Source organism: Magallana gigas, chromosome 8 (assembly GCF_963853765.1).
Source record: "Magallana gigas chromosome 8, xbMagGiga1.1, whole genome shotgun sequence".
Taxonomy (NCBI): Eukaryota; Metazoa; Mollusca; class Bivalvia; order Ostreida; family Ostreidae; genus Magallana; species Magallana gigas.
The window spans coordinates 9,696,197-9,709,924 of NC_088860.1; the positions used below are offsets into that span (position 1 = coordinate 9,696,197).

The 13,728-nt window shown below is 33.7% G+C and overlaps 1 protein-coding gene and 1 long non-coding RNA gene across 3 annotated transcripts; one reads left to right on the plus strand and one right to left on the minus strand.

The window, feature by feature from the left end:
• Nucleotides 1–7,700, plus strand: LOC105333558 (asparagine-rich protein). Of its 2 annotated transcripts, XM_011436599.4 has the most exons (7): nt 1–167; nt 3,403–3,696; nt 4,094–5,125; nt 5,260–5,651; nt 5,867–5,957; nt 6,454–6,533; nt 6,996–7,700. In XM_011436599.4, exons 1-7 carry the CDS (start codon nt 107–109, stop codon nt 7,068–7,070), a joined length of 2,025 nt encoding a protein of 674 aa, XP_011434901.3. In that variant the 5' UTR covers nt 1–106; the 3' UTR covers nt 7,071–7,700. The 2 variants fall into 2 exon arrangements, with proteins under 2 accessions (XP_011434901.3, XP_011434902.3); XM_011436600.4 differs by lacking the exon at nt 3,403–3,696 and having other exon boundaries at nt 3–167.
• A 1,764-nt stretch (nt 7,701–9,464) lies between these two features.
• On the minus strand, nt 9,465–13,397 carry LOC136270794 (uncharacterized). The gene is made up of 3 exons (XR_010708654.1): nt 13,083–13,397; nt 12,703–12,871; nt 9,465–9,607 (listed from the first exon to the last, which is right to left on the minus strand). It is a non-coding gene; the product is annotated as an uncharacterized lncRNA (long non-coding RNA).
• Nucleotides 13,398–13,728: the final 331 nt, after the last annotated feature.

Sequence of the window (13,728 nt, forward strand, 5' to 3'; positions counted from 1 at the left end):
AGGCCGCTAGTCGGTCATTCACAACGCAAGAGACTCGAGCCGTCTCTACAGGTCTGTTGTCAGCGGAGAATATCTCAGGAATCGGACTCTACTCCTTTAACCAAAGATGAAGCGAGGGATACTCCTAGTTCTGTTTTGCGGATTTTTATCATACTCCTATGGACAAGGTAATTCAATAAATGCTTAAATTATTGACGAGCTTTAAAGCTCGTAATCGTTCTCTAAGGTTCAAATTTTTAAATATTTTTCTTCTAGGGAAAAAGTTGTTTTAATGATTTTTTGTTCTAAAATGTTAAATATTTTCATTCGTAATTCATATTGATGGTAAAAGATTGGGTTTTTTTAACACTGTATGTTTAGTCTCTAAATAATAAATCAAAACGGCCTTTTGGAAAAAAGCCACTCGTGTCATTTTTCAAAATGTATGACTTTATTTGTTGATTACTCATTTACGTTTTACATCGAGGAATAATCCTTGATTATTAATTGTTAATTTATTGTTTGGTTTAAATTTGTGTGATACTTAATATCTTACTTCAAATGATAATATTGTATGTTATATGTTTTCATCTCCAATTCCCCATTGTAATACATAGATAACTAAGAATCAAGACAAGATTCGCCATTATTCAAAGTACTTTCTTATATTATATTTCCTGTGGGGAAAAATGAAACATTACGCCTGTGATAGCACAAAATGTAAATTAAAAACATAATATAGAAAGCTATGTGGTCAGATGATCAAAATTGACAATATATCTATTTGAATTAAAAATTTGTTAACAGTTCCGCTCAAAAGATTCATTATATATGCAAATTTAATTTGACCCTGTGGGATGTTTACGTTTTCAAGCTCAAGGAACGATTTGCGTTTTTAAAAAAGTAGACATTTATTTCACTATTTTTTTACCTATTGACTTTAAAAGTTCAAGGCCATATCATCTTTCTGTATAACCGATAATTTAAAAGGGTATTCAAGAAGTTGTATATATACATGTAGTGTATATACACATACGTTTGAAAATACACGTACACACATAGCAGCACGCATACACATGCATATATAAACGCATTACACACCGAAATAGTTTCTCACGCATTGCTATTCACTAAGTGTGCTAAATTAAACATTTTTTCATTGTTTAGACTTAAGTGAAAAAAAATATGAGTATTAATTCTTGGAAAGAACAGGTGCAGTTAATCATTAAGGACAGTCGCGAAAAATTACAAACTTAACTTTCATAAGTTTGAATAATAATTTTTTTTTCTGGAAAACGACAATGAGTGCAATATACCTTCTAACATCTTAAGACAAAGAGGCAGGGCATGTAATAAATAAAAGATGTATTCAAATTGCCTTTGCCACAATACCACTCTGTGTCTTGCGGCGTAATTAATAAAAGATGCAAAACAATCGTTCGCTTGATTATTACAGAAACCATTAGTTTTTTTCTCTCATAAGTTTGACACATTTTATAGAATTTTGACAGACTTTGACACACATGAAAACGATTGACAAGTGAAGACATCTGCCCCTGATTCGATAGATATATTGCATTTATGACAATACCTTCAGATCAATCCGTAATTTTAATTGCCTAATTTGAATAATACTAATTAGGAACAATAAGGTTTCAATAAATCACTGTAACTGAAGGTCTCCAACGCCTGTCACGTTTAACAATACATTACTGAGGGAACAAAACGCTTTATAAGACAACTTCTCTATGTTTTCACTTTTTTCCCTGTAGGGAGCGATAAACGCATATTATTTCATTTTCTGATACAATAAATAAATGAAAGAGAACAATGAAACAACAAGAAATCTAAAAAAAAAAGAACACTCTTATTAAAACGCAATTCATGTACAAGTGTTAAAAAAAAATATTCAAAACTTTAGCGCATGAACATTAACAAATAGCCAAATAACAACACGACTTATAATGTGACTGGAATAATTAACGAATTTTAATACAAAGAGGCTATATGAGAGGCTTGTCATTTTATAAAGTATGTTTCAATTTTAATAACAAATAAATCACAATGTCAGTGTTCTCTCTTTAACTACCGAGTAATTTAAAACATTCGTGACATGAAATTTTGACCCCCTCCTCACGACAGTGAACACGTGATGTAATTTTGGAACATCTAGACTTGTCTATTCCAATCAGGCCATGATGACGTCATTAGACAATACAGGATTGACTTTATACCAACACTGTTTACTTGTATTATTTAATTAAGTCAAATTTCAACTTCCTCGAGATAGTACTGTAACATCGACCCAAATAAGACTCATTCATTGCCCGATTAAACTAATAACCCATATGTTTTAGCGACCTGAATCAGACATTACTAGTATTAGAATTTTGTTACACATCTGCACTGTTCTTTGCTATCAATACACATCCCTGTTTCAGGACCGGAAGGCACACAAGTTGTGCAGGTTCCAGCGGGCACATTCTACGCTCTCGTTTGCCCTGTCCCATCGAATGTGGGAGACAGAGTCACGTGGTATAAAAATGGCGACATTATATCCGATGCGACCTTTTCTAATTTGATTATATACGATGATTTTATCGGATTTCCAAGTATTAGCGAGTCTGATAGTGGGGAATACACATGTGCAGTTAATGATGACTTTACGACTGCGCAATCAACTATTATAAACGTTATTGGCACCCAAGGTCCGGGCTCTGCTGGCCCCGGTCAAGGTAACACTGCACTGTGGTGAAAGAGCTTGAAGGAGCGTTCGAACAGACATTCTTGCTTAGAATTCTACGGTTTCAAGAGAACAATGAAACAACAAGAAATCTAAAAAAAACCACTCTTATTAAAACGCAATTCATGTACAAGTGTTAAAAAAATATTCAAAACTTTAGCGCATGAACATTAACAAATAGCCAAATAACAACACGACTTATAATGTGACTGGAATAATTAACGAATTTTAATACAAAGAGGCTATATGAGAGGCTTGTCATTTTATAAAGTATGTTTCAATTTTAATAACAAATAAATCACAATGTCAGTGTTCTCTCTTTAACTACCGAGTAATTTAAAACATTCGTGACATGAAATTTTGACCCCCTCCTCACGACAGTGAACACGTGATGTAATTTTGGAACATCTAGACTTGTCTATTCCATACAGGCCATGATGACGTCATTAGACAATACAGGATTGACTTTATACCTACACTGTTTACTTGTATTATTTAATTAAGTCAAATTTCAACTTCCTCGAGATTGTACTGTAACATCGACCCAAATAAGACTCATTCATTGCCCGATTAAACTAATAACCCATATGTTTTAGCGACCTGAATCAGACATTACTAGTATTAGAATTTTGTTACACATCTGCACTGTTCTTTGCTATCAATACACATCCCTGTTTCAGGACCGGAAGGCACACAAGTTGTGCAGGTTCCAGCGGGCACACTCTACGATCTCGTTTGCCCTGTCCCATGGAATGTGGGAGACAGAGTCACGTGGTATAAAAATGGCGACATTATATCCGATGCGACCTTTTCTAATTTGATTATATACGATAATTTTATCGGATTTCCAAGTATTAGCGAGTCTGATAGTGGGGAATACACATGTGCAGTTAATGATGACTTTACGACTGCGCAATCAACTATTATAAACGTTATTGGCACCCAAGGTCCGGGCTCTGCTGGCCCCGGTCAAGGTAACACTGCACTGTGGTGAAAGAGCTTGAAGGAGCGTTCGAACAGACATTCTTGCTTAGAATTCTACGGTTTCAGAGAATATTATGTTTCAGTTTGCACCTTAGATGTGACTTTTTTGAAAGCAATTACTAGTATTTGCACAAAAAGAGGAAAAATCCTTAGCTGTTTCGAAAAGTCTTTGTTTCAGAACACCAGCGCATATCACCGGGGTTTTAACTACTAACCAATTTTGTCTAATATAACATGTATATGGAGTTGGATTCTCTAGCTTGTTATCAACATTGCACTTATTATTCCATCGCATTTTCAAGTTTTGAGTGATTGCCTATAAATACTTTGATTATCGTTTATTATCTATTTATTTTCTTAATCTTGTTCTCTCTTCTTCATTTTAAGGGGGAAATTTTGACAACATGGCAAACGATCCATCTTTACTGATGGAACCAAATCCATCCGGAGGACTTTTACCCCCCAACCCCCCGCCAAAGCCCAAGAAGAGGAAGCAGGGTCTTCTGGACATGGTTGATACTCCTCCAAGGCCGGTGGACGTGTTGAATAACGAACCACCAGTCGATCTAATCGAGCAACCCATAGGATTACAGGAACAACCCATAGGATTACAGGAACAACCAATCGGATTTCTGGATCAGCCCATGGAGATCCCAAACCAACCTATGGGACCAACTAATCAAGAAATGGCAGCGATAGACCAATCTATGGGACCAGCAATCCAAGATACTATGGGACAAATGGAGATCCCTGTGGAGCCAGTAGAACAGATTGGCGGATTTCTAGATCCACCACCGGCAGTTCAAAGAGGAAGTAACCCCCAGTTTTCATTGGCTGGATCGGAAGTTGTTAAAGAATGGCTTCCTTCTAATTTTGCTGATAACATACCTTCCTTCGACTCAAACCGAATGGTAGAACCCGCACCTGGTACCCAGTCTAAATCAGTAAATCAAATTTTCAACTCTAATTTGGGCTCTGTTCAGGTTGGCGATGCTGGCATGGGAAATGTCCCCTCAATGGGAATGTCTATCCCAAGACAACCGATAGTTGACTCGCAGTTCCGGGTGCCTGACAATATGAATATGGACCCTATGGATAATGCTGGTGTTCTAGATTTCCAGGAGTTTGGAAACGCTATTGACCTCAAATCAACGGCTGACAAAGGCGCGGAAATGCTTGATATGGCAATGGGCATAGTAGATAGAGATCCCAATGTAATTCCAGGGAGCCAAAGAAACGAGAAAGAATATACATTTTTTCACGAAACTCAGTGCCGCATGAGAGCCCATTTTACAGCCGCAGGAAAATTGGACGAAACAACGTATGAAGAATACCTTAATGGAAAGTGGGAACAAAGGCTCTGTGCTCCTGGTTCCGGTTACAACGTCACAACTTGCGGCTGCACCAATATGCTGCCAGGTAATACATAAAATGATACACATATATTTCTTAAAAAGCCGTATTTTATAAGATCCTCGTGCAAATCAAAGTTTACTTGTCATTTGACCATAAACTTCTGTAACAAGGCTGTAAATTCCCATCTTTTGTTGTAGTTGGATATAATGCGGGCAGAATGAGGGACGGAGTCTGTACACCAGACATCTCTCTTAAGTTCCAAGGGGGCGTGCGTGACACTTCCGGTAACGGGGCCGCGGTCGATTACTACGGTGTTGACGTAGCCGATGGCACGGCGTACTTTGACGGAAGCAACCGTTTGTACATTTGGAGATACCAAAGTTACGACTACAGGGATAAGTTACAGATCAGCTTTAAATTCAAGCCCAAGCCTGGCCCCAGAGCAGAGCCCTACACACTGGTCAGCAACTGTGAGGGGGAAGATGAACCATCATATGGCATTGTTCTGAACAGCTTCTCCAACATCACGACCATCTTCTTAAAGACATACGAAATTGAAAGTCAACGTTTCATGACCTTTGACATTAACGTACGTATTTATTTTTACAGGTATATCAGTAATTGAAAATGAATGGAATATAATCATATCTACGAATGTCTGCCAGTAATGAATCGTATGAATAAAGATATTTAATTCAAATGGTAAATTTATACTGCGAGATAATGGATATGATTTTTAAAATTCTGAACACGCTGTAGTGCAAGGTTCTAGTCACTGCAGTAACTATTTAATCTCTTTTGCAGCCCACCCAATGGAACGATGTATATTTTAGGTACGAAAATGGTACAATGATAGGACGAGTGAACAATGAAATCAAAAGCAGACCTCTGACAGGTAAGTGGCTAAAAACGTGTCTCTCTTAAAATACAGGAAATGGCGCCAGAATCTCAAAAGTTTTGATTATTTGGGGGTGGGGGGTTGGTTGGTCATGAATGGCTTTTTATTGTTTACGCTATAAATACAGCGAGTCGTTACAATGAATAATAACGTCTTTGTATGTATGTGAATTTATTTGAATGGATCACTTATATTATTCATTTATCTTGGTTGTATTTGACCATTGTTATCACTGATTCTTTTAATCTGTGGGGGTTTTTCATTTTGTTTGTCTCTTTGAATTTCTTTGTCGTAGGGGTGATTATTATAGGGAAATACAGTACATTATAACATACAGTGTATTAAAAAATAGGCATTCTTAGAATTCGTATAATTGATACAACCCTGATTCATTTTTCAAAATCTATGGAATAAAGTAAGTGATTTTTGCAAACATTTAAATTAATTCAAAAAACTCTCCAAAGCTTACAACTGTATTTCTTATGATCTATAGGAATCATCCAGAAAAGACCGGATGCCATGGTGTTTGCCAATTGTAAGCGATATGGAAATTTCAAAGGACAGCTAAAAGATGTGAGTAAAAGATTATGTGAAATATTTAGCAACGTTTTATTATAGGAGAAGGCTGGGTTGTCTACAGATTAACCTTTAAATCTACCTTAGAGATGTAGGCGTGGTTTCTTTAGCCGTAACATTATTTAGTGAAGAAAAAAACCCTTATTTTTTAGATTTAAAAAATGAATACTTTTCTATATCTTCATACAAAGATCTTTTTCTAAGAAGATCAGTATAGTCCAATAATGACCACGACTGTACACCCCTTCTGGTTAAGTTGACTAAGAATTAATTTTTTTATCAAAAATCTGAAAAAGAAAAAAAAACCAACTCAGTTCCATCTGATCATTTTGGCTTAAGATATGATATATGTAGTTTAAGTCATTTTTTAAATTAGAAGCATATCTCTGATTACTTGCAATTGTTTATGATTGAAAAAAGGCTACTCATTTTTAATATGGATATTTTTTTATATTTCAGATCGTAGTTTACACAAAATGTTTACCTCGTTATGAAAGACCAGTAGAAAGATACCTAAGTGGGGCGGGGCTTTAATTGACCACCATTAAATCTTAATAAAGACTATTGGATGACAGTTTTTCAGTTTTTGTGCGATTGTTGTGCAATGGAAAATAAGAAATACAATCCAGAAGTAGACATTAGAATTAAACTTGAGTCGAATAATTTCAGTTTTAAAGACGAAGTATACTTGATATAAAGATTAATTGTACTGACAAAAGTTTAAGCATTAATTGCCTTCCTCGGACGAACTTATAATAAGTTTTGCCAATTTAAGTGAAACATTTCCTTTTTGGTCCCTAATACGCACGCGTAATATGTTAATTAATGTCTTTCGTTAATGTCGCTGTCACAAAAACCCTCTGTATTCTGTGTGTATTGTATTCTACCACACTCTCTGAATTGCATCACAATCACCTCATTCTAGCGAATAACATTATTGTAACAGTAACTTATCATTATTTCTTTGATTATTTCTTTGTCATTTTTTTTTGTATGCATGGTTTACGAGTTTTTATATAACGATATCGTTGCATCAACAGTTCATGAAATGTCCAATGCAGTATCGCCTTGGTAACGACGCCAAGGGTTATTTTAACTAAGGTGTAACTCATGTGATGTTTTGTACATATATTTATTGAAAAATAAACTAAATGAACAATGTTATACATGTGTATAGTGTTGGTTTTTTATATTGATATAAATGTCATATGGTTTTAGTAACAGTATATACACGTATTTTGAAAAATGAGGTATATGTCACATCAAGTGCGCTAAAAGGGCAAGTGTAAATATTACAAGTGCATTCTTTGCTTTAAGCAGTTATTTTTATAATAAATTTGAAAACTGAACTATATGACTGGAGGTTAAAACCTACTTGATAACTTATCATTTACATTCAGATAGACGATAACACTGTTGATTTCAGACAGAGCTAGTATAAAACTGTTTGAAAATCTGAGTTTTGCTTACTACAAGAAATTTACTTTTATTTTCATTGTCTATCTACATTCTATAGAGGGGAAAACAAAAACACAGAAGAAGTTTTCATACCTGGCACATTTAGTTGTCTACAAGACGTTGCAATGGGTTATATATCTCTTTTGCGATGGAGTGGCTTACCTTTTAGAAATAACGCGAAAGAAAAATTTGTCATTTGTCAATGTTTCAGATACATGTACAGTATCGTGTTACAGTACTTAGCATACTCATTGCATTTTATTACAATTCCGTCCTAGAAACTGATTACCAAATTTCAATTAACAATTCTATTACAGAGTTTTTGTGAAGGTTTTAACTTTAATGTCTTCGTGCAGTAGACACTTATAGCCATTAGCATGTTTAATTCATGAAAAGCATATCTCTATATTTAAAACAAAATATGCTTGAAAACGAACATCTGCTTTCTGATTTTTTTTTCTAAATTATAAACCTGGTCCTTGTCACAGATAAGATAAATTACTGTTTAAACTAGATGCTGCTCATTTATAACTAGGCTGGTAAAAAGTATCTATGATGAGTTTTATTGCAAAAATTATTAGCATATTTCTTACTAATTATTACCCCCCCCCCCCCCATATAGGACAAGGTGCTTTGTTTAGTGTATGCGTATTCTTTAAGAGAACAACAGACACTTTCTTGCCTAATGCAATCTAAGTAGATAAATCAGTCAGCCAAGTGTTAACAATTTTGAAAAATCCAATAATTCTGATATTTCTCATTGTGTGAAAATGATCAAGATATCATTTTGTTTACTATACTTTAAAATGACATCGTAAAAAAATGCACAAAATCAATTTAGTGTCAATGTGATAATATGGACTGCTGATTAAATACCGGGATTAAAACTATGGTACATGTATTAAAGAAAATCTTATTTTAAAAATAAAGCGCGGGGAAGCATTTTATTGTTTGGTTCAACACATGAATAATGATTTAATGATTTAAACAAGAAGTGAGAGACCATTGTCTGAATTCAGAGGTACAAGATAGAAAAAAAAACAAAAACAAAAACAAAAAAACTCAAACAAACAAAACAAAAACACAAAAAAGGAACCCCCCCCCCAAAAAAAAACAAAAACAAAACAAAAACAAACTTAAAAAAGGGCAACCCTGGAGAGAGTATTTTACCGATACATGTATTGATTTTTGCTTGTTTATAGGAAGTGGCGTGAAAAGGGGAATAGGGAATTGAAGGTATATGGATACAGGAACTTGGAATTTCTTGTCATCATGTATGAGAAAAAAATATTCATTTATCCCCCATTATCACGGCTATAATGCATTTGAAGAAACTGTATTGAAAATAGATTATGAACCATATAGAAATCAATATCTTTTAACGGTTTTTTTTTAATAATTGCAGTCAAGAGGATAAAAATGTTAACACCCCCCCCCCTCCCCCCCGCAAAAAAAAAACTCAACGTGATATCTTATTTATTTACTTTTGACCATCTACATTTTTCAAAAGTCCATATTGTATTTCGAAATTGGAAGTAAAATCTACGTGAATGAGTGGTTGGTTCTATCCATCGATGTCACTTTCAGGTCCACCATACCTATAACTGGTATAACTGTTGAAAAAAAATTACTATTTTTATTTGAGAAATTATGTGGTTTTCGGTATCTGTATTCTAAACATGATCAAATTAAAACGTTTTTGTTTATGTTTCATTTTTAGATTATCATTCCTCTGAAAGTAATAAAAAGTACATCATAATAATAGAATACTTTCTCGAAACCTATGCATTAGGAAACCAAGTGCAACTCTTTTGCAAAGGTAATTTTGGAATATTTCCAAATGCTATTTATACACAATTGCAGTCTTCCACTAGCAGTTTAAACAAAAATACAGACTATTTGAATATTATAACTATATATGACCAAGTGCTATTGTTTTGCAAAAGTATTTTTGGAATGGTTCTAGATGCTATCTATAATTTTTTAATGGAGTATTTTGGGCTATACCTATTCGCACTGGATAAAAAAAGATCTTTGCAAAAATAACTTGAGATATTAATGAAATCTAAATGTGTCTGGATTTTATACACGAGAACCTCTACATAGAATAAATTTGTATTAGTAAAAAAACATAATGCATCGCGTGTACTTCAGACTTCTATTTCAAACGTCAATAGTTAGTTTCAAACGTAAAGAATGGTTCAAAAGAGGTGCAAAATTTGGACTAATGCCAATATTTTGAAAACTGTTTTGTTATCATTTTATTTGGTACTGATAATTTACAAATGTACCTAAAACTGGCGAAAAAGCAATGTATTTCTCTCTTTTGCACTTTTAAAAAGTCATCCATAATTCAACGTGAACTGCAAGTAGCTTATCAATTGATTAAAAGTATCATTTGCTGAATTATTCATAGATTTTAACAAAAATGCCTCTGTGAAATGGAGATAAAATAGTTAATTATGCGAAATCAATAATCGCCTTTTTGTCGATATTGAATTTTAAAATTCACATAGCTTGCACTTTCATTGCCGTTTCTTCATCGCAGTGATGGAAACAAAGCGAATCCTGTATATAGTGGCTAAAATAAGGTCCTACAGTTCACAAAGAACACACTATTTATTTTCAAACGATATTCTACAATAAATTCAGTGAATAGTGTTTATACTGACTGAACAAAGACACACTGATTGCTTCCCGTCGTTGTAGGGAGACTATCCTAGCATCTCGTTACCCTCACAATCCCAGCCATTACAGCAGATTCACAGTCTTTCTTTTGGTGCCGGTTTTTCTACCGTGATTTTTTTTTTTTACACTTTTCGTTACAGTTTTCATAAAACTATGTCTTAACTGTATTTATGGTGCCCTTAACATTCCCTTTACCGTAAAAGTTACCACAAATTTCACTTTTGGTTACTTTGTAAAGGAACTATAATTAAATGCCTCGTCTTTAGAATAAAAAAAACCTCTCCTTCAAGATCCATTTTTTATCATTGGACTCTCCTTCTCTTCCTAAAATAATCCTGAACTCACCAGTAAGTTTAATTATGTTGCTTATTGATTAAGGTATAGAAGCCAAAATGTCTAAAATGTATGTACTAAGCTCACTTTGGGTTTATAGCGAAGGTTTTTAATACTTATGCAAACGTCAATATTAGAAATGATTGTTTTAGAAATAAAACAATGTATCTCTTTCGAAATAAATTCTAACAAATTATATTGGTCAGATATGATATTATGATAACGCAATTTCATTCGTTTTTAACTAACAATGAAAAACTAATCAAACAATTTTATGTGCACAACATGCAGATGACTGTACGTTTCCATTAAAAAACGTAGAATCATTAAAAGATGCCATAAAAATAAAGAAAATTTTGGAAGAATGTCCGGTTCTAAATTGAATATAGAAAAAACAGAAGGTAGCCTTTTGGGGCCACTGAAAAACTCGTTACAATATGTAGATGATATTAAAATGACAAACAATCCAGTTAAATCACTTGAAATTTTCTTAGGACATGACAAAGAAGCTAACGGTGAGAAAAATTGGTTGAATAAACTTAAAGAATTCGAAAAAATCCTAGACTCCTGGCGAATTAGAAAGTTAACGTTATTTGGAAAATGCAGAGTTATAAATTCTCTAATAGTATCTAAACTATTGTTCTGGAAACCCCAAATATTGAATTCATAAACCTGAAAACTAAATATAATTATATATAACTTTTTATGGGGTAAGAGAGAGGATTAAACGCAAATCACTTGTAAGATCAATAAATGAAGGTGGTCTTGGCCTTATAGATGTGGAGTGCAAATTAAAAAGTGTAAAAGCGGGATGGATCGAAAGACTCTATAATAAGAAAAGTTCTCTTAGAAGATATATAGAAGACATATTGAAAATTAACGGAATAGATTTTGAATATTTGATGAGAAGCAATATCGTTAAACCAAATGATCTAAATGTTCTAAAAAATTCCCAAAATTTTACAAAGAAATTATCTGTAGTTTTAATGAATGTAAATCCCCCACATGTATCACGAAATCAGCTCAATGCAAACTTGTGGTTAGATAATTTTATTAAATGTAAGGAGAAAATACTTTTCCTAGAATCGTGGATAAAAAGTGGTATCCTGCATGTTAAAGATATGTTTACAATAGATGGTATAAAGGATTTAAATAATATCACAGAAAATCTATTTTCTGTATTTTCAATTCCAGTTGAAAACAAACCTATGCAAGAAGCTTGGCAATATATCATTGGTATTTTTGTGAGATTTGAAAAGTTTACCTTTTTCAACATGTCGTTCTTTGTAAAACCATGACAAGCGGTACGCCATGGTATACTTCTTGAAGAATTACATCACATTCCAGAAAATAATTACATTTTAATATTTTTACCGCAGGGGTCAGATGAGAGTCAGACCGAATTTCGTGAACGTGAGACATTATTTTGAACATTAATTTACAGTCATGAATATTCTTGTGTTTAGTTGTTGGTATTATGAAGCGATTTAAGTCCGTGATTTTGTGTAGAAATACAGACCATATACTGTGACACAATTGCTCTAGTTTCATAATCAAAATGTGAAATATTTGAGTAAAAAATAATATTTAAGCAGAAAAAGTTTAATGTATATAAATCAAATATGAACAAAAATGTGTTCTATTGTATTTCATTTGACTAAAAACCCAGCGGTAAAATTTTGGTTACCCATCGTATCCAAATCAATTTTCGACATTCCACGACAATTTCTCGCAGTCGCTTGAATGTTGATGACTCCGTGTAAGCTAAGCCGGTTTTGTACATTTGTTGACGAATGACCATCCATGTGATTTAAATTGTTTTATGGTTTTCTGGTTGTTTTGGTACAAGTTATGTCCTGCAATGTCGTAGTGGTGAGTACTTTATAAACAATGCAACGCCTTATCGTCACACATATTTCAGCAAAGGTTACCAGTACTGCACTCCAGACTTGTAAATAGCTACGCCTTTACACAAAAATCAGATTCTTTAAAATCTAAATTTGTACATGACAGGTTTTTTGATGATGTAATATAAATCAAGGTAAATCTGCCTGTGATTGCACCCACCTGAAATCTCTTACATTCACAGGTACATGTATAACTGCATTGACGTTCAAGTGCCATACTGTCAAAGGTGTAAAAATACAATTTACGAGTTGTCATGATATGTTAGTTTTGTATCTACATCCATAACATAGTTCAAAATCCAGTTTGGTATAAGGTAGAACGGAACATTCTTTACCTGTCGTTGCATACCTTTGCTCTTGCAAAATTCCGATTAAAAAGAGTGTTTTTTTATGTGATATTTATGAATAATTAATAAGTAATACTGTTCTAGGATATCAAAACAGTTATTTAATACATCAGAGATATTAGTCATATAAAAAAAGACGCCAGCTGTGTGTGTGTGTGTGTGTGTGTGTGTGAGAGAGAGAGAGAGAGAGAGAGAGAGAGAGAGAGAGAGCTGACACCACCAGGTAACCTCGGGATTCCCTCCCTTATTACGTTCAGGCAAATTAACTTCTATTCTTTCAGAATTAAAAAAAACCCTTTACTACTGATGGTTAAGCTATGATTGAGGATACGGACATTGCTTGGATTGGTTTGGTTTGGTAATATTTGTTGCAAATATTCCCCTGGTACTACAGAATAAGTAAATGATACATCTCCTATGTATATTTAATACATTTCGCAACAAAAATGACACGCTATA

Coding starts and splice junctions, on each gene's coding strand:
- LOC105333558 (XM_011436599.4), top strand. CDS start 107: ATGAAGCGAGGGATACTCCTAGTTCTGTTTTGCGGATTTTTATCATAC. Junction 168..3,402: donor ATCATACTCCTATGGACAAG/GTAATTCAATAA, acceptor TCCCTGTTTCAG/GACCGGAAGGCACACAAGTT. Junction 5,652..5,866: donor TCATGACCTTTGACATTAAC/GTACGTATTTAT, acceptor TCTCTTTTGCAG/CCCACCCAATGGAACGATGT.